Source organism: Aspergillus japonicus (assembly GCF_003184785.1).
Source record: "Aspergillus japonicus CBS 114.51 unplaced genomic scaffold BO86scaffold_49, whole genome shotgun sequence".
Classification (NCBI taxonomy): Eukaryota; Fungi; Ascomycota; class Eurotiomycetes; order Eurotiales; family Aspergillaceae; genus Aspergillus; species Aspergillus japonicus.
In genome coordinates, this window is record NW_020291686.1 from 103719 (window position 1) to 131279 (window position 27561).

General features: G+C 51.8%; 10 protein-coding genes and 1 non-coding gene across 11 annotated transcripts, besides 2 other annotated features; 4 read left to right on the forward strand and 7 right to left on the reverse strand.

Moving 5' to 3' along the window:
• Window positions 1-180: 180 nt before the first annotated feature.
• On the forward strand, window positions 181-2344 carry BO86DRAFT_436546 (uncharacterized protein; the record flags this gene model as incomplete). The annotated part of the gene is made up of 6 exons (XM_025676020.1): window positions 181-371; window positions 478-515; window positions 614-959; window positions 1213-1381; window positions 1448-1722; window positions 1776-2344. The coding sequence occupies exons 1-6, from the start codon at window positions 275-277 to the stop codon at window positions 2342-2344; spliced, it is 1494 nt and encodes a 497-aa protein (XP_025525004.1). The 5' UTR covers window positions 181-274.
• A 744-nt stretch (window positions 2345-3088) lies between these two features.
• Window positions 3089-4456, forward strand: BO86DRAFT_381562 (uncharacterized protein; the record flags this gene model as incomplete). The annotated part of the gene is made up of 1 exon (XM_025670774.1): window positions 3089-4456. One exon carries the CDS (start codon window positions 3089-3091, stop codon window positions 4454-4456), a length of 1368 nt encoding a protein of 455 aa, XP_025525005.1.
• A 1748-nt stretch (window positions 4457-6204) lies between these two features.
• BO86DRAFT_436553 (MFS transporter) lies at window positions 6205-8098 on the reverse strand (the record flags this gene model as incomplete). The annotated part of the gene is made up of 3 exons (XM_025676021.1): window positions 6205-7441; window positions 7498-7851; window positions 8080-8098. 3 exons carry the CDS (start codon window positions 8096-8098, stop codon window positions 6303-6305), a joined length of 1512 nt encoding a protein of 503 aa, XP_025525006.1. The 3' UTR covers window positions 6205-6302.
• A 919-nt stretch (window positions 8099-9017) lies between these two features.
• BO86DRAFT_319222 (uncharacterized protein) lies at window positions 9018-10143 on the reverse strand (the record flags this gene model as incomplete). Its single annotated transcript, XM_025668243.1, has 3 exons — window positions 9018-9455; window positions 9539-9807; window positions 9873-10143. The coding sequence occupies 3 exons, from the start codon at window positions 10141-10143 to the stop codon at window positions 9018-9020; spliced, it is 978 nt and encodes a 325-aa protein (XP_025525007.1).
• Window positions 10144-11246: 1103 nt separating this feature from the next.
• On the forward strand, window positions 11247-11839 carry BO86DRAFT_411842 (uncharacterized protein; the record flags this gene model as incomplete). The annotated part of the gene is made up of 1 exon (XM_025674611.1): window positions 11247-11839. The coding sequence occupies one exon, from the start codon at window positions 11247-11249 to the stop codon at window positions 11784-11786; it is 540 nt and encodes a 179-aa protein (XP_025525008.1). The 3' UTR covers window positions 11787-11839.
• Window positions 11840-13109: 1270 nt separating this feature from the next.
• BO86DRAFT_319108 (flavin reductase family protein) lies at window positions 13110-13882 on the reverse strand (the record flags this gene model as incomplete). Its single annotated transcript, XM_025668236.1, has 2 exons — window positions 13110-13763; window positions 13829-13882. 2 exons carry the CDS (start codon window positions 13880-13882, stop codon window positions 13110-13112), a joined length of 708 nt encoding a protein of 235 aa, XP_025525009.1.
• A 1538-nt stretch (window positions 13883-15420) lies between these two features.
• On the reverse strand, window positions 15421-16283 carry BO86DRAFT_367367 (lipase family alpha/beta hydrolase; the record flags this gene model as incomplete). The annotated part of the gene is made up of 2 exons (XM_025670150.1): window positions 15421-15774; window positions 15855-16283. The coding sequence occupies 2 exons, from the start codon at window positions 16281-16283 to the stop codon at window positions 15421-15423; spliced, it is 783 nt and encodes a 260-aa protein (XP_025525010.1).
• A 1727-nt stretch (window positions 16284-18010) lies between these two features.
• Window positions 18011-18195: a sequence feature (Protein overlapping with rRNA (BO86DRAFT_319165, RAH79117.1) was converted to a misc_feature.).
• Window positions 18196-18222: 27 nt separating this feature from the next.
• Window positions 18223-18295: a sequence feature (Protein overlapping with rRNA (BO86DRAFT_319165, RAH79117.1) was converted to a misc_feature.).
• Window positions 18296-18634: 339 nt separating this feature from the next.
• BO86DRAFT_402140 (PAF acetylhydrolase family protein) lies at window positions 18635-20701 on the reverse strand (the record flags this gene model as incomplete). Its single annotated transcript, XM_025673829.1, has 2 exons — window positions 18635-19004; window positions 19614-20701. The coding sequence occupies 2 exons, from the start codon at window positions 20699-20701 to the stop codon at window positions 18635-18637; spliced, it is 1458 nt and encodes a 485-aa protein (XP_025525012.1).
• An 832-nt stretch (window positions 20702-21533) lies between these two features.
• BO86DRAFT_391267 (uncharacterized protein) lies at window positions 21534-22669 on the reverse strand. Its single transcript, XM_025672553.1, has one exon. The coding sequence runs from the start codon at window positions 22532-22534 to the stop codon at window positions 21941-21943; it is 594 nt and encodes a 197-aa protein (XP_025525013.1). The 5' UTR covers window positions 22535-22669; the 3' UTR covers window positions 21534-21940.
• An 805-nt stretch (window positions 22670-23474) lies between these two features.
• On the reverse strand, window positions 23475-23547 carry BO86DRAFT_t224. Its single transcript has one exon. It is a non-coding gene; the product is annotated as a tRNA-Trp (tRNA).
• A 2125-nt stretch (window positions 23548-25672) lies between these two features.
• Window positions 25673-26883, forward strand: BO86DRAFT_411846 (glycoside hydrolase family protein; the record flags this gene model as incomplete). Its single annotated transcript, XM_025674612.1, has 1 exon — window positions 25673-26883. Exon 1 carries the CDS (start codon window positions 25822-25824, stop codon window positions 26881-26883), a length of 1062 nt encoding a protein of 353 aa, XP_025525014.1. The 5' UTR covers window positions 25673-25821.
• Window positions 26884-27561: the final 678 nt, after the last annotated feature.

Here is a 27561-nt window from a genome sequence, read left to right on the forward strand (position 1 = left end):
AAGCAAAAAAGTCGCCGGGGCTCCCGGCAGGAGGATCGAGGCCAGTATCTGATTGGTGCGGGGGTGGATTACGTGGATCATTTTCGGACCCGCAGACTTTTTTGCCTTCCGCTCCGGTGCGCCCCTCCCCCCTTCAAGGTTCAATGATATCATGTCTTTTCTCAGTCCTCAGACAACGTGCAAAATAATACCACGTATCTCCATTTTTGTGTCTCTGTGTCCTGTCTACCGGTACCTACCAATCTAGTTATTCCTATTTTGCTCAAGAAAGTAAATGCCCAGCCCAATGCATGCTGAGAGGCCTCGCGCCTGCACCAACTGTTCTCGGGCGAAGGCCAAGTGCGTCTGGCGAGACAATGAGAATGGCGTCTGTCAACGGTGCGTGCACGGCTTTGTTCAACTATCCGACCAATCTGATCGAATGATTCTCATCGATGATGGTGCAGGTGCTCTCGGAACAATTTAACATGTTCCAAGTTGTATGCTGTGTCAAAAAAACGGCGAGGCAAGGCTACGTAAGTAACCCTGATGATGGTAGGCCAGTGGTGGACCTGGCCGGCCCGAATCACGCAAAACTCATTGGAAGCGCCCCAGTCATGCCAAAATATTAGAGCAAAAATTGGACGATATCATGAACCTCTTGACCGCCGATGGAAAATGCCCACCTGACTCCGAGCAACGTTCTTCATTCCACGAGACCGAGGGCGCTGCGCCAACCACAACGCCTCAAATACATCCCTCGGCTCATTCATCAGAGAATGTAGAATCAGTAGCCTCACCGCGTGGATCAATCTCTATATTCCCCGGGTTTGAGATGTCACGTTCTGAAGCCGACCGAAGTCTTGAAGAATATATGACCACCATGCTTCCCGAATTCCCTTTCGTTCCCCTGCCCTCCTCGAATCTTTCCCAGGCGCTGGAAGAGAAGCCGCTGCTCACCAAGACGATTTTATGTGTTTGTAGGCCTCCACCATCGGACTCTTCCGCTACGTTCGAGAGCTGGTTTCGAAGGCAGATTGCACATGAGGCTGTTGTTTTGACGGGGAAGAACCTGGAGCTTGTACAAGCAATACTGGTCTTTCTTGCCTGGTAGGGACCTATGCCTTCTTTCCACAAAGGAGGAGATGTGGTTGAACTGACCGGATCGTATGGTTAGGAATGATATCTATTTTTATGCCACGGAGAAAGATACCGCACTTCTGCAATTGGCAGTTGGTTTGATCGAAGATCTGAAGCTGACTAGACCACAAAAGGCGATGGATCTATCGTTCAAGTCAATCGTTGAGGACGCAGCTCATTTGCGTGATGATCTCCCAGTCCAGTCGAAACAAACTCGCGCCGATCGGAGAACCTTACTTGGGGTCTACTATATTAGCTCCACGTATGTGTTAACCCTGTCATCTTTTGAGTGTCATGATGTTGACCCGAACTGCAATAGTCTATGTAGCCTTCTCGGCAAACGAAGCAGGCCAGAGTACACAGCACACTTTGATGACTGCTGCAGTCAACTGTTACACGATCAGGAATACCCGACGGATGCATTACTCGTGCAGCTGGTGCGCATACGGAAAATCGCGATGAAGGTGAACGATGCGTTCTGGGAGACGACCGGTGCCAACAACGACAGGCCGCTCGGCGGTATTTATTCTATCGCTGTTGCCTCTATTCAAAATGAGCTTGATGCATTTGTCAACCAGCTGCCCGCCAACTTGGTGTGGAACCGTAGGTCAGCTACAATCAATTTAACAAGTGGCATAGCTAACTCCTTAGTCAAGATCTGTTGCAAACCCACTGTGCCACCGTCCGTATTCGCTTGTTCGAACCCTTCAGATACGGCGATCAGAACGAGATCATTGAGTCTACGCATCTCAGATGCCGCAGGATATGGGACTGTCTGCAGAGCACACATGCACTCCATGAGGAGTTCCGCCTGGTGCCAGTCGAATCATATCCCGCCCTGACTTTTGTAACCATTCTGCACCTCGCGCTCGCCATCATCAAAGCCTTACGCCTCCTGTGTGTTGAGGATCAGGCCTGGGATCTGACCACCGCACGCGCTACGTATGATCTTCCGGGTATGCTTCGGGAGCTGATCAAGAAGTTTGAGGCCGCGAGCAGAGGTGGCAGTCCCAGAAGCAGAATTCTGCTTCAAGGCCGGCCCATTTTCTCCGCCTACGCCGAAGCATATCGAGGTATCGAACGTGGGTATTCGACCAAGCTGAATGGTGGCGTGGTGCCTTCGGGCCCGACTTCAGTGCCCCCAGTTAATGCATACGACGGGGAACAGTCCGACTTGGACTTCTGGGCTCAGTTGTCTGAGTTGACAAATGGGCTTGTGCCTTGAAATAGATAGTCGTCTTCCGCCGGGAAAGACTTGAGGTACATCTTCTTCGGCATATCAGACTCTGGCCCCGGCACCTAGACATATCCAGATGCAGTCAATTGAGCTCATGCTTTATGCAAGAGCATATGATGTAAGTTACAGAGTACTCCTTCAAGGCAGGTAAGTTATATTGTGGCGAAGGCAGGGCTCCGAGCCCTGCTTGGGAATTGGAAGTCGCAAACAACGTCAGGGCATGGTCCCACGGTAACTGTGCACAATGGTGCCTTGGTCGAGAAATACAAGCAACAACGCCGGTTACCTAGGCTTTACTGTAACTGAGGATGATCTACGCTTTCAGACAAGCAAAGGATTACTTTTCAAGGATAATGTCCTGAAAGGATTGACCAAAATCCGTGACTGCGGAGGGCTTGCTTCCTTTGCCATCATGCAGGAGACAAAGACCACAGCCTTCGTCAAAAAGAATCCCCCATTGATCTCTTTCGATGTCTCTAAAATGCAATCAGGTGAATCAACAATCAAGTGCACAACATTCGCCACTTCACTAGGGAAACGTGCTTTTATCGTCTATACAAATTATCTCATGGTACTTGATTCAGCCGGAGCAAAAGATAACCCCGAAACTATAAAAAGATTAATAAGCTATATATCCTTAACAACATGCTTCCTCAATCGCGTGTACAGACGTAGCCTCTGATCAGACTTCATCCACACAACACATACCGCAGACCACGCAAATTCGCGAGGATGGATACTTTCCGTCACGTCCCCCGCGAGTCACTCGTCGAGATTGTGAAGACCGCAGCAAACTGGGTAACGCTGGAAGATCTTATTGTGGACTCGACGCAGCTGACTCCGCTGTTCGAACCGGGAGATGAACCATATAGTCAGCCAGACCCTAAAGCGATGGCCCTTGTGAAGCATATCCCCCAGCATAACTCGGTCATGTCGTATGATCTCGAACGCTATTCCAAGGTGTGTATCGAGCTACGAGGGCCAATTCCGGACACAGGTTTGTGCGACTTTGTTGACGGAACCGGTTTCAACCTCGTGAGTGCGGAGCGCCATCGCCTCTCGATGTCTACGGCGACCCGCGCCTCTCTCCGCGCCGTGGTAAGCCTCGCGGCCAATATCCAACGTCTGGCCTGCATGTGCTTGACAACACTGCGAGGGCGACTGCAAGCTATGCTGCCCCGGTACTTCGAAGACATCCGACATATGCCGTCCCTGGTCCCATGTAAGCTCCGGGATATGGGTGCGTTCTCCTGGATCGAGGAGTTCCGCGTCTACCGTGCCCTGTGGCACTTGCAGGCCTTTAGTGATCTCTGGGTGGTTGCTGATCAGCTGGATTGGACGGACGGATGGTTTCTATCTCTGCAAAGAGAACATGCGGCATGGAGCGGACTCCTCGGGCAGGAGGAGGGGTTTATCGAAGAGGACGATACCGAGTGGGATATCCTGTGCAAAGACGTGGCCGCTTGGGAGGAGATATGCGAAGTGTCGGAATGCCTTGCAAGCCTCTACGCTGGAACTACTGATCTCTGCACGACCGAGTTACCCCAGGCTTGCTGCGAGGACACAGGCAGGTTCTTCTTCGACTGGAGTGGCATCGAGAGGAAGCACCGGATTCACGGCAACCACGACATCATCCTCGTGAAGAGGCTTCCCGATGCGTCCCGCTGCCCGGGGGGCCCCTTCGCGGTGTGGTCGCCCCCGGCTCAGCCGCGGGAGGGGGAACCTTCGCATGAGCTCTGGGGCCAGAGTCGCCAGAATACCGTGCACCACGAGGTCCTGGACTTCGTATACGCCTGGCGTCTACTGCAGGCAGACGGAGCCCCCGAGGCCAGTTACAACATACCACCCGAGCCCTTCCGGGCGCTAGGCATGGGGCTGTGGGACTACTGGCGGCTGTTCGAATTAGGGCTTCACGATGTCTGGCCCGCCGGAGGCTCGACGGCGCTGACCACCCCGGACGGAGATACACGCGTTTGGCCGCATTGCCGGCCGGTGAACCTCTTTTTATCGAATTGCGCTCACAAGTGGCATCTTCTTCTGCAGGCGTGGGAGGCGCACAACCCCGCGGTTGTTGCAGTTGTTGCAGTTGTAGAAGTATAGCCACAGAGGCCATGCGAATGATTCCCAATCCACGATTGATCTACTATACAGATTCTTATTACTTTACGTTGAAATGCTCTTGATGAGGAAGCCTTGCTGATAGTAAACTTAAACAGTTGAGAAATCAACATAAAAACGAATAAGACTTTATAAGTTATTTTTCTATCTTTGGTAATCCCAAATTCATCGACTAAAGAGTCGACAAAATCAACTTCTCCATCTTGAATACTCTGAATCAATTATGGAGTTCTTAGAATATCAAGTTACTATATTCAAGAGTTTCCAGTGCATACAGCAAGGCGCAAGCAAGCAAAGGGCAAGGCTCCGTTGAGAAGTCTTGTACCGACCGAAACAACATATCAAGCCCAAATTGGCATCACGTGTCATGGCCCTACAGTACAGTACAGAGTACGATCTGGCCTGCTGCTGACGGAACTCCACCTATTAGTAGATCAAGCAGCCTCAAGTTTGCAGAAGGCGCATGCGGAGAAGAAATGGAATCACTTCTCAAGACAGTGGGTAACGAAGGCCTGGTGGTCGAGGAAGTTCTGAAAGCAGCAGCCCGCATCTTTGAAGGCGCTAGTGTCATGCAGTACCTTCTTAGTCGACCAGAATATCGTGCTGGAGTTAGCGAGCGTATCTTCTGTGAAGCGATAGAGTCAGATACAGGCTATTTATCCGTGTTGGAGACTTTGGGTTGTCTGTTGGATGTATGCAAAGCAAACTTCCCCATGGGCGAGGCTGTTATGCTATCAGCAATAAATGGACCGTTTGTCAGACAGATTCTCGAAATGTTCTTGTGCAGACAGCAAGCTGGATTCACTGTCACCCCGGCGGTGCTACTCGCAGCAGCAACCCGCGCCAAAGTATTCCGTGACAATGACCCTCTGCCGATCCTTGAAATGCTAATGAACAACGGGGGTTTGGGCGTTCCAATCACAGAAGATATAGTACTGAATGCTGCGGAACAGGAAACAGTCATGACGTATTTACTGAAACTGGAGGAATAATTTTATATCTAGGCGCTCCCTATCACGGATGCAGTACTCCAGCGTGCTGTACGGTCCTTGAAGCTCACCACACTGGAGACCATCTTTCGTCATCGGCCAGAGATTCGAGTGACTGATGAGATGTTTGTCAGTGCATGTTTCAGCCCCCCTAGTCTAATGTTTTTGTTGCAGCAGCCGCATATCCATCCTCCTATCAAGCGGATGATCCATCAAATGCCGCAGCTATCTTTCCAAAGGGGTCTGTTGGACGTCAGCGTGGTACTCAATTTTCTCTTAGATGAGCGTTTCATGGAAGTCGATAAGAAGATTATGGAACTTTTAGCGCCGAATCCTCATGCCTTACAAGTCCTGCTTCAAAGAAACCCCAAAGTGCCCATTACGCATCGGGCCGCTGTGCAAGCAGCACGGATTTCAGAGGCATTTTCTATTCTTCTCGACAGACAACATGAGGACATCCCAATATCACCGGAGTTGATGCTTTCCATGATGAGAAGTTGTGGGCCATTGCAAAATTTGCAACGCGTCCTCGAACATGCCGGGCGCACAATGCCGATTACAAAGAAAGTTCTAAAGGGTCCTGCGTCCAACCCGGCGGCTTTGAAAATGATTCTGCAAACTGAGGGATGCAATGTTAGTCTGTCAGAAGAGGTGGTTGTTCTCGCCACTTACAGACGACTTTGGGCATTGCAGTGGCTCATCCGGGAGCACAGCACACCAGTGCCGCTGACAGAAAGAATGCTGGTGGCCGCGATATACAACTTAGAGTGCATGAACTATGCATTTATCGCTTCCCTTATGAAGGACAAAATCTTTGGTGCTGAAAGGTGTATGTAGGTCTATACCCGTACAAGTGTCAGTGCGATTCCCACCAGCCCATCGAGCAGACTACCCAGCACCCACACCCACCCGGACCCCAGTCCACCAATTTGCAATCCCAGCTTGAACGCATTCGTAAAGCACAGACTACCCAGGATATTGCCCATGTACTGCAAGATCTCGATCGCGGAATACAGTCGCGCGGTCTCCTCGCGTTTGACCAGAGCGGTAGCCAGTGACCGCATGGTTAGGGTAAAGCCGGCTCCCGCCGCATAGACACCTACACTGGGAACCAAAAAGAAGACGGATGGAGAGAGAGCAATTCCGAGCGAGCCCAGAAGCAGGGCCACGAGACTGAGACGTGCGACCTGCAGGTCTCTTTCGGGAAGGGATAAAAAGTGGAAAACCTTTTGGGAGAGGTACGGGAGAAGGAACAGGAAGACGAGGATACTGATTCCCGCATGGAAGGATATGATCAAATTCGCTTGGGCCAAGGTCCAGGCGAAGCGCCTGGAGATGTGCTGGGTCAGGAATGGGAAGGACCGCTGCACCACCTCGACGGTGGCAAAGGCGAACAGGAGCAAGAGTGATTGCTGGTTGAAGACGAAGAGGTACGGATGGATGAGACGTGCCAGTTTCTTCGGTAGTGGAAAGGATGTGAGCTCTGGCTTCGCAGACGTGTCACATGTCGAGACTGGCTCGTTTGGGTCTGATGCTGCTGGTTCTTTTCTTCTTACGGGCATATTCATGGTCTCGGGAAGTGAAAGCGCACAGCCAAGGCCCAGCATCACCGTACCACAACCAATCAGCAGCGGAATCCATGGGTTGAGAGCCATGAGTCCAGAACTGATGAGGCTGGCCAGGAAACTTGCCACTTGACTGGCGAGCCCGACCTGGAAGAACAGGGCTGCGCGCTGCGCATCGGTGGCTAGGTCGGCCAGCATGGCCCAAATCACGACGAGTGCCACAGCTGGCCCTCCCCCGATGATCCAGCTGAGTGCAGCAAACCAGATAGCTCGGAGAGGGAAAATGCCGGAAAACCACAAGACTGAGTTTGTGATAATGGCATTAAGTAAGAACCCAGGAACCGTGAGGCGGATGGCTCGTCGGCGGCCATACCGATCCGCCAAGAGTCCGTAGGGAATGGCGCAAATGGCGCCTGCATGGAAGGTCAGCACTAACTCATGTTTGATTTGAGTTTGAAGCTTAACAAACACAGTAGTCCCTCCAGCAGGTCGGAGTATCCTTTCACCGTGGCCACTTCAGTCTGCACTGCTGCGATCTTGCACAGGTGCTCGGGCAGATGGCCGGAGGCGGGCAGTCGAGCTGGATCGTGTCGCCGCCAGTAGCTATCACAAGAAATCATCTCGATCACTCGTACCATTGGACCCCCGATCATCTGGCCGCCAACTTGGAAGCATAGCAGAATCGCGACCACTGTTATGATCAGGCGCAGACGGGTGCGTGGTGACAACTTCGGCTCTGGGCCCCCGCTACAGCCAGCCGGGCTGCCGGGCTGCCCTCTTGGAAGGAACGGTTCATCTTCGCCTTGGGGACTATGACCTGACTCTAAAGACACGCCAGGAAAGGTCATTGTGAGGAGCAGGCAGAACTTTAGAAGAAGTGGAACACACAAAAGGCCCTCAGGATGGCTCGGTTGTTGGAATGGAAGGCTGGTGCGGGGGGGTCCTCTGCACAAGCAGGATGGATAATAGTGTCTCTCTCCCTCCCTCTCTCTATCAGCATTCCAGAGGGGGCCGAATGGCGGTGAGTATTTCTGCACCTGCACTCACTTACTGCGTGAGGAATGTGACATCTCTACCACGGCATGCTTGAATCACACGCTACGGAGTACGGAGCAGCACACTGTACTCAATTAAAGCACTATTTGCGACCGTATGACAGTCTCTGCATCCATTGAAACTAGACAGCCGGGGCAGCAATCATGTACCGGTACGGAGTATGTCGTAGGCGAAGGATTATTGAATAATAAGTTAGCGGTGATCCTGCAAATGTAATTGGACTCAGTGAGTGCCTTCACCGACGGGGGTCCACGGGTAGGACCGATCATTTCCGGAATCGGAATATGAGCAACTTTCCAGCCAGCCACCAGCATTGACCACTACGTAGGTACTGCACTCCGTACAGCACCTAGGCCCACCTTACTGATTGAATCGGATCTGCGTATGATCTGAGACGAAATACAAATTTCCATTGGATAGTATCAGATATACCAATCAGTCATCCACTCTTCGGATATATCCGTCCCCACGGTTAAAGATGATAGAGATGCCTTGTTTTGTCGGTGGCTAGAAATGGCAAAGAATGCGCATTTGCAGGACGGACGCTTGTATCCGTCCTCCTGCAGCTTCCAAGCTGGCTTTGAGCGCCTGATCACTTCATGTAAATAAAATTGGTGGGTATCATGAGCCTCGGCTGTAATACTGCGTGTACTAGGTACGGAGTACGGAGTACCGTGGAGGCGAATCGAGCAAATAGACATATGCACAGGGCCCAGGTGCGCCAAATACCACGTCATATAACTCTGGGCCAATACTTTGCCCTACGCATGGCATTGTCGGACTTGTTACACAAGGTGGTGACAGGAAGAGAGAGTGTGTGTTATTAAGCAAACTGCTAGAATTGGTTCCATAGATCTTTTCGCAGCCCAACAAGAATACGTCACGTAAAGCAAAGGCCCTGCGGCCATCTTCTAAACCTAGCTGCCTCATGACTCACATCGAATGATCCGCATGGTGCTCATGTGGGGCCCTAAGAGGCTCGCCTTCCTGCAGATGATGATCCCCCAACTTCACGCCAAGCTCATAGTCTTGTTTTTTCCACGGGGCCGGCCACACAAATGCATCCTTCGGGAGGGGCATGGCATCGAATTTGGCGGTGTCGACCGCATTGTCGTGCTGCCAGTCCAAGAGGGCATTGAAGTCGCGACATTTGCGGTTCACACTGAAGTCGGGCCATGGCGCGTGGCGATCTTCGACCCAGTCCAATGTTAGGACCTCCGTATTAGCATTGCACTGCAGGTTCTGTAGCAAGATGTCGGTGCAGTGGCCCAGATGAATCCACCACATCTTGTCTTTGACGTCCAGCTCGGGTTCGTAGCCGGGGTAGTCGGCGAAAGCGGCTTTGCGCAGCATGTTCAGGCAGTGGATTTGCTATCGATCCATGGGGTCAGTCAGGGCCTTTGCTTCGCACGGGGCGGAAGCACGAGAGAAACGGGGCCGACGGGTATGCTTACATGCATCACGTCCAGCTGAACCATGTAGGCATCATCGCCCATTCCCCAGTAGTCATTATCGAAGCGCGCGACGGTGTCGGGGTTTTTACCGAGCTTGATAATCTGCTCGCGAGTCACGACATGTGTCAGGACGTCTTCGAATCGCTTCCAAGCGGCGTCGTTGGCGGCGCTGGGCTCTTCGCGGGCGATCGATATTTCTGGGAGAGCGAAGAGCGTTCCATTCAGCGTCGTTTGGTATCTTGGAATCTCAATGTCGTCCAGGATAGGCGCTTCATTGTGTTAGTCCGCAGGTTTAGGTCCGGGGAAGCATTGCGAACGAAGTATGGAGACTCACACCACCATGACACTGGCCTAAGGATGGCATTTTTCTCTTCACTGGAGAAGCTGCCCTTGGCGCTGAGAACTAGGCCGATGGTAATGCTCAGGAGAACTGCGTTTGCCATTGTCAAGTAGATCCAGGCTCTTGAGGGACTTCGCGGCGGGCCCCTCTTGGTAAGCAGCTCCTCTGACTCGATGTTCTCCTCATCGCTATCGTGACTCTCTGTTTGTAGAGCTTGAAACTTGAAATCTTGACGAAAGGTTCTGAGGAGTTTAGAGAACAGCATTGTGTGTCCTTGTATGTGTATGCGGGTGTGGGTGAGAGAGAGTGATGTTCCGAAGACTCAGTTCAATCGGGGATGCTGAGGGTGAAAATGAGGTGTACCAAAATCACTCCAACATGTGAGGAAATGCAACCCAGTGTCTATCATTGTGAGTGATAGAGTGAGAAAGGACAACAGGAATGGATGGCATCATGCACGCCGAAAGTGATCGACAGCGGGTCCCATGCATCGCCAACATCAATGGCGGAGCTGAACAGACGATCACAGACTTGGTGCATGTAATGAATATACAGGGTCTTTTGTGACATGCCTTACTCGAGCAAGGACAGCCTAAGCTGGAAAGATTGGAGGTCACTCGCTGCTTTACGGCTCTTTCGCAGTCCGATTAGCAATAGTAATGGGACGACTGACCTGCGGACCACAACATCTCCCCACGCTACTGCATCATGATGTATGCTGAACTCGCTCTTCGGACAAAGGTGGGCTCGAAGAACAGTCTCGCTCATGTAGTATCGAGATCAGAGACCTGTGATTGGGGTCGGGCCTTCCCTCACTGGTTGCACAACATTCTCTGCTCGTGCTGTCACACATCGGGAAAAGCAATAGATCAGCCCATGAACCATATTACTCGTTTTGGTTCGTGATTATCATCAATAGTCAATAGTGGTAAGTTACTAACTCGAGTCTACCTTCCGGAACTTACTGTGCGCCAATTCCTAAATTGACCGCATAAAAGCCTAAAGCAGTAATAGCCCAGACCGCATACCACCACCCTCTCTCTCGCAATGCTAAGCTGTATCGTCATGCGTAGCATCAAAGGCAGCAAGGTTTGGTGTCTACAGAATGGTGCCAAGCCCAAACTCGGTAATTCTGACAAGCAGCCGGCTACAGAGCAGCTGAAAATCACCGAAGCCTGAGCCGGCGGGGAATGTACTGTAATGGTCGGGTTACTTCCTGTACCGCAGAAGACAAGCAGGCCACAAGAGCACGCCGTTCTACCATGTTATAAAGGACTATCAGTTCACATCGACGGCTTCTTCTCATCTTTCTCCATCTCACCTCTGCCACACTTCTTCTCAGTACTTTGGACTATCTTGCTCGTCAAAATGCAGCTCTCTCGCCTTCTTGCGCTCCTTGGAGCCGCAGGTATCACCTTCGCCCTCCCCACCTCCAACCTTGACCAGGTCGAGGCGTCCTCTCAGGACTTAGACAAGCGCTTTTACTACACTCACTATGTGGCCCCTGAGAAGCGTGACGAGGATGCACTCGACAAGCGCTTCTTCTACACTACCTATGCCCCTGAGAAGCGTGACGAGGAGGCCCTCGACAAGCGCTTCTTCTACACTACCTATGCCCCTGAGAAGCGTGACGAGGAGGCCCTCGACAAGCGCTTCTACTACACTCACTATGTGGCCCCCGAGAAGCGGGACGAGGATGCCCTCGACAAGCGCTTCTACTACACTCACTATGTGGCCCCCGAGAAGCGTGATGCCGACGACCAGGCCCTCGACAAGCGCTTTACCTACTTGGCTTATGCCCCTGAGAAGCGTGAAGCTGATGAGGAGTCCCTTGACAAGCGCTTCTACTACACCTCCTACACTGCCCCTGAGAAGCGTGATGGAGAAGCTGCCGACAATGAATCCTAACTTCAACAGTCTCCTTTTGGGTGAGGTATACCCTCGCTTGTGGAGGAAACGGGTCGGATATCAGCAAGGAAAGGCCTGGATAACAGAAGACGGCTCCAGTTCCAGTATTGATTGCAACCGAACACTCGATTGTCTGTGCTTTTGATGTGATTTTCTTCAGTTATCGAACACTTTGCTTCAACGCGTTTTGTACAAGTTCACTAGCTTGAATTCCCTAAGTTTTCTTCTCAGCAAAGATGCAGGCTCTACTTGCTTTTTTCCATCCCTCTTTCGTAAGTACGCGCTAGTAATCCATCCCGGAGCACAAAATACCTGGATGAGCTGGACTGCATGACCCCCAAGCTTGTCTGTCTGGCATCTCGTAATTTCCTTCTTGAGTATGGACAGGACACCCTCACTAGCCTCACCATCTTCAAAAACACCATCTAGAGCCTTGGAACTTGGGTACCTTGTCTTCAATTGGCCCATTTCCGGGGATCGTTATGGTCGCTCTCGTGAGGGCTTCCCTTAGGGAAGAAGTCCACATGCCTTGACAGCCGCAGCACTGCCGTTATTTATTCTCGACAGTGATCATGCAAAATTTCCTGGTTAAAGAATGCAGAACTCATTAGCCACGCTGAAAACGATAGCCCTAGGTTTGATTACCTCCTCAGCACTATGCACTAGTTTTTTTCACCGCCAATACCTCTTGCCTCCCTTATCATTTTCCTTCCGGCTGCCGCTGAATCCTCCGGATCCCCAGAAATCAGTGTTCAACGACTCACTTACTACAGCCTACTAACACAGGAGCTAGTGGTCCCCTATGCAGAGTATGGAACAAAGTAAGTGGGGGGTGTACCACTTCACTCGCGCTCGATCGGGGTAGTAATCATGGTTGGTGCCTCCATACCAGAAGCGGCACAACCAGGTTCGTGACGACGTGAGAACTCTCCGCCGGAACAAGCTCTGCTGGGGAGATGTTGTTTTCGCAAATGTTTTGATTGCTGGCATCGGGATGCTTGGATGATTGACTTGGGGGGAAGCTGTACGCCCAAATGGCTCGATCCGGACTTACGAGGTACAGAGGCAGGGGATCTGCAGGGCTTGTGCTAAATCGCATTATTCTCAAGTCCACATGATTATGTTCCTGTGCTTCTTCATAACGGAGATTCAAAGCCAATCTTATATACACGTACTTACCAAGGTACTATACTAGCGGGCGTCACAGTCTAGTGGCCGGGCAAGCCGCCCATATGCACAGTTCCGCCCCAAGAGCCTCACGGAGTCGAGTCCATCCTCGACACCCCTTCATCGTCTGACCAACTACTCCCCTTGGCAGCAACTTCAGACACGGTTCTGACTTGTCGCCGCCTTGTTCGCTTCATTCTTGCTGCGATTCCTCGCCGCATTCCCCTCCAACCCATATAGCACATCGGCCGACATGTTGGGGATGATCATCTCGAAGGTGTCCTTCACAACGGTGTACTGGTAGTAGCCGCAGCGCGCGATGGGCTGCGTCTTCTTGATGTCGAGCAGGCCGTCGGTGAGCACGCTGTCCGCAATGTGCACACCGATCACCTTCCCGATCACGATGTCGACGGTGCCCATGGGCGGGTTGCCCGGCAGGCGCACGGTGGTGTGGTACTCGCACTCGAACTTGACAGGGGACTCCTTGATCATGGGGACATCCACCAGCGTAGCCTGCTCCTTGGTGATCTTGCAGAGCTCGAACTCGTCGGTGCCGTAGGGGGTCTGCTCGGCGGTGATGTTGACGGCCTCGCGCAGGTCCCAGGTGGCGAGATTCCACACGAAGGTCCCGGTCTCCTCGGCGTTAATGACCGTGTCCTTTCGGATCCCCTGGGCCGTCTGGTTGGAGGAGAACATTACGTACGGTGGGTCGAAGGTCAGGTTGTTGAACTGTGAGTAGGGCGCCAGGTTGCATTGGCCGTGCTTGTTCTTCGTGGAGATCCATCCAATTGGGCGGGGAACGACGCAGGCCTGCATTGTTTTTCCGGTTAGTGGTTGTGAGGTGCGGTGACTGAGGTCGTGGGTTGGACTCGAACCTTGAAGGGATCATGGGGTAGTCCATGTTCGGTGACTCCAGGTTGGTAGAACATCTTTGCTGGTGTGCTTCGGTGGCTGGCTTCTTCGGCTATGTGTTAATGGTTTGCTGGTATGTCATGACTGTCAGGAATCAAGGGACTTTATATCTTCAGTGAGTCCGCAATTTGAACCCCCCCACAGCGGCATGACTTCCGGCACTCAGTCGGTTGTTGTGCTGTCATGGCCTCCATGTCCAGGAATGCCAGAGACTCTTCTCCTCCCGACAGCCCGGTTATGGATCGATCGGGGTGTGTTCCGAGGCTCCGAGCCGCCGATTTCGAGCGATCGGCGCTTCGCCTTGGCAAATGTATCACTACTTGTCCTTGTATGCAACTATATCTACAGAGTACGTACTGTAGCTTATTGATGCAGTATTGACAATCTGTGTGGTCCACCGTACCCAGGGCCCCAACTCCTGAGCAATTCCGCCTCTTTTCGTAACCCAACGATTTGACTACAAGACATCTGCCAGCAATCAATCACAAGCCTCTTGTCTGTCTATGTCTGTCCATAACTACTTGTGCGTGTTCTTGTGAAATCATATCCCTAGTCTGAAATATGGTAGCATTGACTCTGGCCCGGTGCTTTATGACATCATGCCCAAGTATAGTATTGACCTCCCGACTTACTCTCCTCCACCCCCCTTGCAAGGATCCCGAACATCCGAGGCCCCGAAAGCCCAGCCAGTGACAAGAGGGTACAATTCTCGGAAGGAGGTGTTCTTCTTCTCGGAAAAGGGTGCCGTTGTAATGATAGTATACAAAGATCCGCAAAATCTGTCCCATCACACGAATACCGATGAAGGTGCCGCAATGGCATGTTGTTGCACTGGCCTTGGGGCAGTCTCGCAAGGCATCTTACGAGTCTTTTTGCTTCATCAATCCCATACAGGCTCGTTAGCGGCAAGGCGATGAGACTGTCCTCCTCCCCCCCTCTTCTTTCCTTTTTTTCAATCGTTCACACGACAGACAACGGAAGAAAGGCGCAATTACGACAATACCAATCTGATTTCAGAGAGCCAAAAGAGCATACAAGGGCATTAACTATGACAGCGGTGTCACCAGGTTTCTGGAGGGATGTGTGAGTTATACTAGAGACCCAACACTCGTCGGCTATGGGCGTACAGTATCGAAATTGCCTATGGGTATATGAGCACATGGAAAGAATGTTGCCACCAACGTACTGAAACCTTCACAGGCATCCCGGAATCTGGAGTACAGCGTGATGATGGGGATTTCGAATTGTGCTTCGATCATGGTCCCCAAACTGGTATGGGTGACGAAGAAGATGGACTCAACAGACTCGTCGGTAATGTAAACGCGAGAAATATCTCACCTCTTTGCATTTCAGAGATTTCTTTTGGCTCGCAATAGTTCTGAGAGAGGTTACAAATTGACTCTTCTGGTAAACACTATCGAAAGGCTTTTCAAGTTCAACCGGGCCGTCTTATGATACAAAAGTGTGAGTTGTTAACAATTTACCGAGCACGACAACTTGATTGGTATGTATTTCGAGCTCTGCACCCTGCTGAGGGCACTGAATACGCCACCATCTACTTCGCAACAAACCCATCAATGAACTTGGTGATCTGCTCCGCCAAAGCCTGAGGCTGGCTCACAAACGGCATGTGTCCGGTCTTGAAGTCCACCACATCCCATTCGACCTTGGACTTCTCCAGCCACATATCCTGCAACGATGCAGGGTTACAGCAGTCGTCCAGGGTACGCACATACGCTCTCCTCCCATCAAACGCACTCTCCGCCCAGGCTGGGGCAGTGGGCGGGGTTTCAAACGCTCGGAGTGCGTGTGGCTGCATGAACTTCGCCAATCCCGGCTCCAGGGCACGGTCGCAGTCATTGTACAGAACGTCCATCGCTGGTTCGATGACAGCAAGCCCTTGAGAAGGCTAGGAACAAATGGGAACAGAAAGAATATTTACGTAACAGCCTATGGTGATGATTGCGGTTCTGGGTAGACCGTACGTACCGTGTCGACTTTGATAAAAGGAGGGTAAGCGCCGCCGACAGCCGTCAAGAGCGGCTCTCCCTCAAGGGTAATATTGCCCGCCACGTAAATCAGCCCGACGACGCCCGTCGCTTGACCTTGGGCATGTCTGGTCCCCTTGGCAAGTCCTTTGGCTGCACCACCGGCAACTACACCCCCGTATGAGTGAGCGATGATGACGACATCTTTACCCTGTTCGTGCAGAAGAGGGAGTAAGACGTTGTCGCGCAGGAAAGCAATATCTTGAGGGGAGGACACGTCGGCCGCATCAGAGGGATTGCAACTGGGGTATGATCCGGGGTGTGTTGCGTATCCGGCTTGGGTCAGATACGGTCGCAACTTCTCAAAGCCTTCAGGTGTGCCGAAGGCGCCTGGAACGATAACGATCACTGGGAGGTTCGCCGCAGGCATAGTGGAGGGAATTCTGGCTGGGAAAACCGGTTGCAATTTCGTTATGTTGGATGTTGTTGCTGAGAAGAAAGAGGCTGAGAGGTCCGGATGGCTAAAGAAGCAACTTAGTCTTAGTTAAGTTAGTAGCTATTTGTCAGTGGATTGAATTACTTATCTAATCTTACTAATTCTCACATACTGTATGTACCCCTGCAGGTTTACAAGCTGGGCTGAGGCTCAGCTGCATGTCAGATTGAAACATCACGCAATCGAAACTAATGAGTAGCTTACATGTCAGGTTGCAACGACTGCCTGCTAGTGCTACCTGCCAGTAAGCTTAGAAGTACCACGCCTATCGAATGAAGAAGAATAATACCGGTACGAGGTGATTTGGGTACCGAGTTCTAACATGTAATGCAAGTGGGGGGGGCTAAGTAATACTTGCACACACTATACTTATAGGTTGCTTCAGTAGGTGTGAATCCTTGGCAATACTAGCCACTCACGACGGAAAGAAAACAGTGGAGCTTCGCTTTGCCGTCCGCTATTACTCCGCAGTGACTGATTCTTGGGGGCTGAAATCAAACCACTCGCTGACAGTGTCTACTAACTGTCAATTGGGTCCGATAGTGGTGAGTTTTGCCGCTGTCCTGTCTAGTAATGCGGACCGAAACCTCGGAAGGAACCTTGCCCTGCACCACCCTGCCTGTCTCGGTGAGTCTGTGACAGGTTCATCGTCCCCTGGAAGGTTCGTCAAGGTTGCGGGGATATGAAATTGGATCATAAATCCCCGGTACGGAGGATCAGAGCTTCCTGTGACTATGATGTCTCATTCCATGTTCTCTGTGGGTCTTTCCCAAACTCGCCAACCTAATTCGTATGCCTCTTCAACAATATCTTTCTGCATGGCATTTCTTTGCGTCGGTCTTCGATTCTGGTGCTGCTGGAAAAACACAGCGGGTTTATGGCTTGATGACTGGCTGATTCTAGTCTCACTGGTAAGTCTGTCACTTCTGCTCCCGGGTGACGGCTCCCGGTTGAGAGTTTCTAATATTGTTGATTAGACTTGCGGCGCCAGCCTGACTGCTTCGTTATTGCGGTGTAAGGCGGGTCCATTTGGCATTACACGACTATTGGAAACGCGCTCTTGGAAGTCACTACAGACTGTGAGGCGCGATGCTACACAGAGAGCAGATATTGGGCTATTCTCTTGTGGACTGCCTAACACCGGCATCATTGTCCTTGTCAAGTGCTTTATTCTGGCCTTGTACTGGCGTCTATCAAACAGGACAAATATTAAGATTCCCGTGAGCATTCTTGCTACGGCCATCTGTATGTGGGGTATCGCTGTAGTAAGTGTGATCTTTCCACCCTCAAGTAGAAGGTCATCTCTCACGATTCCAGTTTCTGCTCACGGCACTGCAATGTTACCCAACCCAAGAAGTATGGGATCATGGACCCACCGCGTAAGTAAACTACCATTCCATTATCAACCCTCAAGAATCAAGCCACTTTTCATGACAAGGAAGGCATCACCGTGAACGGGGCTTGGGATGTTGAGGACAATCGCATTAGCCACTCGAATGAATCGTGAAAGAAGATCCATGTTTCTTGGACTCGGTGCAACAAACAGGAGCGAATTTACTCGAGTCAACGCGGTGCGAAAGTTGGTTCTTATCGGTCGGTCTTATGTATGAAATGGCATCAGTGCATCTATACAGGTGCTATACGCGAATTCGCCGAGTTGCCTATGGATGGCGGGTGGTACCTTGTGGTAATGGTGGGGTCAGATAACGGAGGTACGCCCATATTGGAGGTTTCAATAACGACTCCGGACCCATATCCTTTGCCATCAACCTGCAAAAATTGACCAAGAGAGCCAGAAATAGTCCACGTTGAAACCAAAAAGAAAACATACAACAGAAGGGATTCGCTGGTGGTCACCCACCCAACTACTAACCTCCCGGCGTGTGGCTTAAGTACGGCTGAGCGGACGGGAAGCCCTGTTTTCCACACCCTGTGGTCGTATGTGCTGGAGACTGTTTTGATTTGCAATACAATCCGTTCAAGCCTACCGTGCGATATGTTTCCTACTTTGACTTAGTCTTTTCCCATTGTGTCGGGGGCACGGATTTGTGATAAATCCTGGATGTGAGGCTTTCTGTGCGGAATATTCAGTATGGGCGTGCTGAGCGGTGAGAAAAATTACGATTCCAAGCAGATGTAATTGACACAATTGCATATCCAGCTTCCAGAATAACATCAATCGCCCGGTAGCTCTGGTTCATGATACCCTTTCTTTTCATATTCTATTTTATGTCTATATTTTCGCCTCTACCAGCTACCTCCCCTGTTAATAGGACCAGTCCAACCTACAGTCGTTCCTCAGTCAACCCAGTCCCGGACTTCATCAGACGCTCCTGAAACGCGAGGAGCACCGGCAGGGGCGGGGCCATGCCGTCGACCGCGGGCCACTCGGCCTCATTCAGATGGTAGACGGGGAGCGCCACCGGCTGGCGGAAGGTGGGCTCGTCGGTGAACAGGCGCACGCGGCCGCCGCAGATGACGGCCGCCCCGCTGCGCCGCTCGCCCCGCCCCGGAGACCCAGTGGCCGCCCTCGATGGTGCTGTGCACCGGGGGGGGTGCCGGTTGATGCCATGGCTGATGGTTCCTATTGGTGAAGGAAACAGAAGCTGTTGGCGCAGGTCCTTGGGGATGAGGATTTTGGTGGATGTGGGGAGACTGAGTTGGCGTAAGAGGTGTTGAGGGTGCTTTATAGGTGAGCTATGGGAATGGCGGTGCTGTCCGAGATGCAGTTGCATGAGAAGCACTCCGGCATGGTTGGTGAGATACAAACAGGATCGGTCATAGATAAAGATTGATGCAGATAATGACTACTCTCAAGAGAACGACTACGTTGGACACGGACTCTTGGAGACCCTATTTCACAAGCAAAGCTTGGTTGTCAGGGCTCTTTGTGTGGTTAATATAGTCTGAAAGAGGGATTGTCTATTCAAAGAAAGTGTCGTCGTGCCAAGTGTTTGTTCTAGAACATCATGATTGTTACTTTACGAGCTATTGACAATGAATGATTGTTCAGTAATTTATGTCTGTCTGCTAGGATCTCCTACCACTATATCGTGGACAATAAGAGCTTAGGATAGTGATTGTTATTGACTTAATCAATTTCCTTGCCTAACCAGGTCCAACCACAGCGTCAGCATAGGGCTAGCGGGCAACGCACCTCTCCCACCAGGCCGATCGTCCAAGAAAACGCCCCTCGGTCAGGAAGACACAAAAGTCACATCAGGAAAATCTGCCGAGGGCCCGCTCAGTAAAATAGACGTGTACCCATGGACAAAGTACCGCAGTGTGGCAGTGATGTACGAAACAATCACGTTCCTGGCCCGCAGCCCGCCTATCGTTCCAATATACCCGGCCTGAACAATCTGCTTAGCTTCGTCCGAGATACTCAGGGCATCCACCAGCACTGGGAAATCGGAGAACGTATAGTGCTTCGACTGTGCGAGTTGAAGCTCCAGTTTCCATCCTCGCAGATGCGGCCAAACCGCTGCCCAGCTGGCGTCCGTTGCCTGGGTGTGGTTGGCGTTCCCGAACATCAGGAACGGGCGCGATAGTCCTTCGTCCACGACAGACCCCCACAGTGAACCATCCAGGTTGATGCCTCCGACGAATCGAGAATCAACCATTAGGGTCTGCGCGGCGGTGGCTCCGCCCAGGGAATGGCCGAAGATTGTTGCTCGATCTAGAGAGAGTAGCTGGGCATTTCCCCGGGCCAACGGGAAGATGTCCCCGAGCGCCGTGGTGTTGTGGGTCTGATTCAGGACGAATCTCATATCTTGAACGCGAACGTTCAATGCTGAGTCGTATTGCGCATCTGTGCTGATGTTCCCGAGGATTCCGACAATCGTGCGGCCGTCGGGGTACTCCACGATGTCGGCATCGTACGGATGATCGACGGAGATGACGGCAAATCCGTAACTGGCAAGGTCCTGAAGCAGCGATGTGTATATCAATCTTGAGGTCCCCAGAGCTGGTGAGAACAGTACAACCGGGTAATTTCCTTCAAGACTGGAAGGCGGTGGCTGCTGCTCGGTTTGGGTTTGAATCCGAAACGACTCGAACGTTCCTGAGGTTATTCCGAAAGACTGGAAAAACTCGTCCTCATACCTGGCTGTTGCATTCGGGATGTATGATGTGGACAGTACACTTCCGCAACTTCCCGGGGTGAAGGTGGTGACCATCAGAGCACGTTTTCCTCCTTTGGGGTCAAAAGGATCGGTTCGAGACAGGTCGATTAGTTCACTTGCTTGAAGCGTGACGTCGCATGGCCCGGTGCTCGAAGGAAGAGGGACAACTGCTGTTTGTCCGAGTCTGATGAGATGGAAGTAAATGAAGGCTAGGATGACTCGGATCATGTTGGCGGCTTTGTGAAGCTGGGGTAACAAAGAACGTTTGTATTATGAGATGGAATTATGGGAGAAATCCAGCAGCAAGTCATCCTGGATTTATACTCGAAAAGCCCGAGACGCTGGCTATCTAGCCCGTTGCCATAGAGTAGATCATTGACGGCTGAGTGAGTTGAATATTGTCTGTACCCGAAAAGCTAACCTTGGAAATTCATGGTCGGGCTTGCCCACAGGAAACTGACCTCAATCACGACGTCTCGTATTATCGCTCATGTAATTGCCTCATCATCTCCCGGTAGCTACCTGAAGAGAGCTCCAGGATAGAGTTTCTCTTGGATCCAGTGAGAAACGAATGCTATGTGAGGCATTTTAATTATCTTATCACGGTTCGCCTAGAGAAGACCACCACCCAGATCTCACTAGCTCGGGGCAACATGTAGCCCTGAGCCACAGAAGGCCTGAGAAGGGAGCGAACCAACAAACACTTAGACCTTCCAGTATGCGTTATTAACCCATAATCCAGGGCAACATATGTCTCGGTAAGATGTTATATCTTGCACGGCTGAGGATGGGAGGATGTATGCGCGAATTATTATCCTGGGTCTGCGCCCGTCCAACTAATTGTTAAGTCGGGACCCATGCTGACCCGTTCTATCCGAGCAAGCATGCTAACCACTATTGAGCTTAGCCTTCCCTAATAGCCAATGACCGTTAGATAAAGAACGCATGGCTCAGATAAACCCTTTCCCTTTGATTACTGCGGGGGCCGCGTCACCTCGACGCTTACTATGGGATTTAAAGACGGCTGTGTAGCGCCCTAAGAGTTCCTCGACGATCATCTCGGACATGGATTCTAGTACATCAAGAACGAAATCTGGCTAAACTAATCTATCAGTCCAGTCTGAATAGAAATCAGATCTACGGTGGTAAGCCATAGATTCTCATTGGACAAGTCTTGTGCGGATCATGGTGGCAGCACACGTTGTGGTATCTGCAATGCCCATGGTTAACGTTTGGGATCATGGCCAAAGACATTTGTTGCGACAGGCGACTCGCCAGCCCCTGTGGGACCCAAGCAGGCCGCCTTGGGATCCGGTCCAGCACGAGGTCACACGCCTCGTAGTCGATGATCATGGCCCGGCCCAGCTCCGCATTCCACAGCACGTTCCGCGGGGCCAGGTCCTTGTGCACGACCCCAAGGACCTCGATCTCGTGGGCGGACGTGGTTTCATGATTGTACCGGACCCACTAATCCATAGTCGTCACCATCCCGATCTCCTCGCCCCCGTAGCCCATCAAGAGCATGTGGCGGACCCGTCCGAAGCCCTCTAGCTCATATGGCTGCTGCAGGTTGATCTTACCCAAGAACACGGGCACCGCGGACCCCTGTGCTGCCACCAAGATTTGCGTGTACACATCCGCCTCCCGTTCGAGGCGCGGCCAGACCCGACATATGGTTCCTTTGCCGATAACCGTGTATCCGAACCGAGGAGAGACGACCTTGAAGGGAGCACCGGAGCCGCCAGGGCGAGCAGCACGTCTGTAGCCGGGCCCGACGATGGGCATCGCACGCTCCAGATTGTGGTCCAGTCCCAATCGTATCTGCTGCACCAGCTCCGCCACGGTCGTGGGGTGATGGGTACCGCCGTTAACTCGGTGCCGTTCGACGTTGGGGCACTTCTCGTCCAGCCTACCACGGCGTTGCAGGCCCAGCAGACATCTTTGGGTGCAGTACTCGTGGGCCTGGAGAGCATCACGATCCACGGGAGAGTCTTCCCACCGATCTGTAGGTGGTTGGGACGCAGAAGCTGCGGGCTGACTCGCGGCTGGGTCGGTTGTCATGGTTGTGGTTTTCTGTTTCGGTTCCTTTCTTCCTTTCAAAGATGGAGTAAAATAGAAGGGGATAACAATAGGAATACGTAGGTTGTTTTTGAAGTGTGATTCGTACAAATCATACCAAGTCTTCCGATGCACGAGTTGATCGGTTTTTTGTGCGTTGGAGTCTCTGTATATAGAAGGTACAACTGACTGCTGCCCCTGTGGAAGGGGCCTCTCGGATATGGAACTTCCCATCGGGTCAGGTATACTTGAAGCTAGGCGAGCTTGTTTTTTTTTTTTTTTTTTTTTTTTTTTTGTAACGTCCACTATGCCAGAGATTCAAATGATTTGCACAGAGTTCAAAGGGGAGGGAGCGGTTACCGACTGATGTGAGATCTCGGACTTCAGCGTCTCCGCCAGATGTATTCCACTAGCTACACACATCTCAATACACACACATGTTCTCACAGCTGGGTGTGTTTTGTTGAAGAGCTCTTGGTATTAGCCTCCGCGCGGGCGGTCATAGCTGTAATTTTGCGACTCAATGCCCATACTGTCTATGATTTTGTTGGTTCGCGATCGTCGCATTCAGGTTTCTGCCGTGGTAGCGACATGAGTCTAGGCTTCCTCCGCTTGATGTCGCAGGAGGTATTCTGGACTGCTTTTAGGCTTGCTGCTTTACATGTGATGGTCATGGATTGGATTTGGTCCTTATCAATAACGCTTTCGACACCTCTTCTTTCAACAAGAGTTGAAATATATGGGGAAGGGTGATAGAGAACCGGGCACAAGACCTACGCATTCGACCTCGCAAAGGTCTTAGTGACAGGTTTTCCAAAGAGGAATAAATTCCGAGGGCATTCAGCGGGGCCAGCCGCAAAGTCAGAACCAATCAACATGGACATTGGGACAAGGAAAAGGGGGTGGCGAGCCAGGAGAAAAACCTTGGAAAGCAAAAAAGGAATGAGCCCAGCCCGGCTCGATCAGGCAACCTTACGATCTGGAGTCGTACGCGCTACCAATTGCGCCATAGGCCCATGTGGGTGACATTTACACTCATCTCTCTGATTATATCCTAATTATACGGATAATGCGCTGTGCACTCTCATCGAGCACGGTTCCACATGGTTGTCAGGCTATAGAACAAATGGATCTGGTCATTATGTATGTACCAAAAGATGCTATGGTATCTTTGTCAGGCTAATATGTTGGTGTAATGGTTCGTGGTTTTCTGTTCAGGCTGAAAGGTCAGATGTAAATTGTTCTATGTTTCGGCGAGTGGAACAGTCGCTGTTATATATTTCTGGCCTCGGTTATTTAAGCAGAGAGGCCAAACAGAAAGCCGGAATGAAAAACCGCTATAGGTTCTTTTTAACACCATCTAAAAGCATAGTGTAACTCACTACCATGCTAACGCACACGAGAAATCCCGGAGTCGTTTATCGTCGAGATCGACATGCACACCCGCACTGCTACAGCATCCGACAGACTCCCCTTTTCAATTTACAGTCGACTGCGGGAGGATCAAGTGCGATTTAAATCCGCCCGTCTTGCCGTTGATATTGGGTCTGTGCCGCAAAGGGACCGCATTTCGCAAGAAATCCCCTGCTACCAACCACATAGGAAGTAGGAGAGCGCTCAATTCGTGAATCCATTGTAGCGTGTACGTGGATCAGTTCGCGCTAGGGGGGCCCAGGAGTTGGGGCCGGTCGGAGGACGAAGATCCAAGCTGGAGAAGCAGCACGGACAGGGCCCGCTAGGACGTGGGGGTACGAGGGCAGAGTTTTCGGGATATGCCGGAGGTGGAAGTCGTGGTCGATGGGCCTACCGACTGGTCAGAGTACCATCCTGCGTGAGCAGGAATGGGGTCAGGAAATTGTACGTAGATTTATCCCCACGCGCGAGTGTGATGGTGGCATGAGCGCAAGGCAACCGAGGTCTGTGGGCGAAATTCGGGCTATTGCAAGACGAGGTTCGTGCCTTACGAGAACGAGCGCCGTGTACAGTCCAATCCTAGTCGACGAAGACAGTCTCAGCGCCGACTGGTCGTTGACTACGTCTACTTTAGGGCATCCTCTCTGATGCCCATAGTTTCTTTGGTTGGCTGGCCGTGATTCATGCTAGGTCAACGGGTATTGACCGGATGACAATCCCACTGGACCAAGTTGCCCCACAAGGCAGATGAGTCTGGCAAACGCTACGGCGGTGAACTCGAGTGTTGCAAAAGCTTTGGATGTGTGGTGGGGCTTGTAAAACCGCGAGGGAGCTGAAAGTACAGTACTTGCTCTACTCCCCAAAGACTTCGAGGAAAGGATCGCTGTCTCAAGGGTGGTTGGCGATGTCGCGGTGAATAAACTAGATGACTCCTCGAGAAGATAAAAACTGAGAGTATGGAGTGTGGAGCGAACAACCGATTTGTCAAATCACAGCAGGCGAAAGGATGTTGAGGATTGTGGTAAATTGGTTGGTAGATTCCAGCAGCATCGCGCAACCTCAGCAAGTTGTACGGAGTAGTAGGTTGTAGCCTTTCAGGAACACATGGCCGGTGCATTGACTCCTGGTGTTTCAGCAAGGCTTACGTATGTGTTTCATGTTTGTCGGGGCTAATCTAGTTCTTGATGCCTGAAAATAGTCCAATCGTTATCGCACAGAAGATACTTCCGTCGATTGTTTGGACCGATCTAGAGTTCTGGACTAATGACAGACCCACCACGGCCATGACAACAACGTCGCCATGGATCCACCGGCTGCTGCGGTCGACTGCTAAAATTGATCCAAACGAGCCGGCGTCAACTTTCAAGCCAATGGCTACACTGTCAGTCAATGCGACATCAGCCTGTCTATGGTAGTGACTAGACACTAGTGACTAGTGAGGTCTTCAGCGTCCTCCGACCATAGTACAGCACCCCACACTCACGGTTAGGGCTTGGATAGGCGTCCATCATTGACTTACGCAGCAGCGGGGCTGTCATCGAATGGTATACCGATTCTAGATTCTCAGCCATGCGCCCACTCAGGCACCATCTGCCCATGGCCGCGATGCCGGGCGGACCGGCGGTTACCTGCCAACTTAGGGCTCGCTTGCCTATATAACACACGTTCCCCTGCTTCATCACTAATATCTCCATCGCCTGGTCAATTGAATTCCTCATTCATTCATTCCTTGTTCGAATCGCGTGCTGTGCACCTAGTCTTTCCTTCTACTGCTTCAGGTCATTCATTTGTCCCAAGACAGTCTTTTCTCAACACAACCTCATTCGAGAACCCATTCATTTAAATCCTTTTGACCTTGTCCGATCATTGTCCGCAAGATGCCCTCTTTCGCCCACATTCTGACCGCTGGCCTGGTTGCTACTTCGGCTGTTGCCTTCCCGGTCCAATCTCGGAGGACCAGCCTGCAGAAGCGCTCTACCGGTAAGCGCGGAGCTGCGTACAATGATGCTACCCTGGTGAGCACCCTGACCACCGACGAGGCTGGTACCGTGTCGTGGTCGTACAACTGGGGCAGCTCTATGGGGGGCGACATGCCCTCCAATGTGGAATACGTCCCCATGCTTTGGGGCTCTGGCTCTGACTATGTCGATGGCTGGACCGACGCAGTTGAGACTGCACTCTCGTCGGGCAGTTCGTACATCCTCGGCTTCAACGAGCCCGACATGTCGTCGCAGGCTGACATGACCGCTGCCACCGCGGCGGAACTCTACGCCGAGTACATCACTCCCTACGCCAACAGCGCCAAGCTGGTCAGTCCCGCCGTGACTTCTTCCACTAGCAGCGGCGAGGGACTGGACTGGTTCAAGAGCTTCATGAGCGACTGCTCAAGCTGCAACATCTCTGCGCTCGCCGTGCACTGGTACGGCGACTCCGTGGACGAACTCAAGACCTTTGTCAACGAAGCCATCGAGGCCGCCGCCGAATACGACATCTCCGAGGTCTGGCTCACCGAATTCGGCCTGAGCGCCGACACCAGCGGCGTCTCCGACACCGACACCACCGTCAGCTTCCTCGATGAGGCGGTCTCCTGGCTCGATTCCCAGTCCTCTGTAACGCGCTACGCCTTCTTCTACTGCGCCAACAATTACATGTTCACCGATGATGCCGTCAACTCCGTCGGTGATGTGTATGTGTCGAGCTCGTCCTCCTCCACTTCGACTTCAACCTCTTCCTCTTCTGCCTCGTCTACTTCGTCGTCAGCGTCGTCAGCCTCCTCTTCGGCCGCTTCTTCGTCGTCCTCTTACGAGTCTTCGTCTTCGTCCGAGTCTTCCTTCTCAGCCTCCAGCTCCTCGTCGTCGGAGTCCTCTTCCTCCGACTCCTTCACCTTCGGCGTGGACTCTAAGATCGCGCTGTTGCCCCCCGTGCAGCACTCCAACTAGGCTACATGCACGTCGCGCCGGTAGATGCGATAACCATACTATAGATCTCATAGTTTGAATACATACCTTTTATTCGATTCATCCGCCCATTCCTCCCTTCATCTCTCTCTCTCTCTCTCTCTCTCTCTCTCTCTCTCTCTCTCTCTCTGTTTTCTTTTCTTTTCTTTTCTTTTTTTTCCTCTTTTCTTTTGCGTTTCCCTTCACCGGTTCGCCAGGGTATACAGACCAATAAAAATTGCCTCAATGTCCCAGGAGTCGCGTACCACTATCCTCTTGTGTATGCACGGGCGCGTTCCGCGTACCATTAAAAAAGCTTTTTCTTGAATAGAGCCAACCAAATTTCACCGGGTAGATTTCCCCGAATTAACTTTTGTGTCCACAGTCAAGTCTAGACTGCGGTCGACTGGCGGAGGCCGCGTGGCCATTCCCGCTGCAGCCCTAACCATTTCCATAGTTAAGTCCGGCACCGCCCGCCCGGCATTCTGCCATCCCGCTGACTTATAGTAATAGGGCCAAGCCACGCCATCTTCAGCCACACTATGGGTGATTAGTATTATAACTTGAATTATTATCAAGTTATTGTCTTACTGATCATGTTCCCAGGTGTTATTCGAGTCGCTGGCTAGGGAATGGATCATAGCGTCTTCCCCGCGTCATGAGGATCGCTTCACCAGGCAT

Bases quoted from the DNA above. Each gene is read 5' to 3' on its own strand.
- BO86DRAFT_391267 (XM_025672553.1), bottom strand. From the start codon at position 22,534: ATGACAACCGACCCAGCCGCGAGTCAGCCCGCAGCTTCTGCGTCCCAA.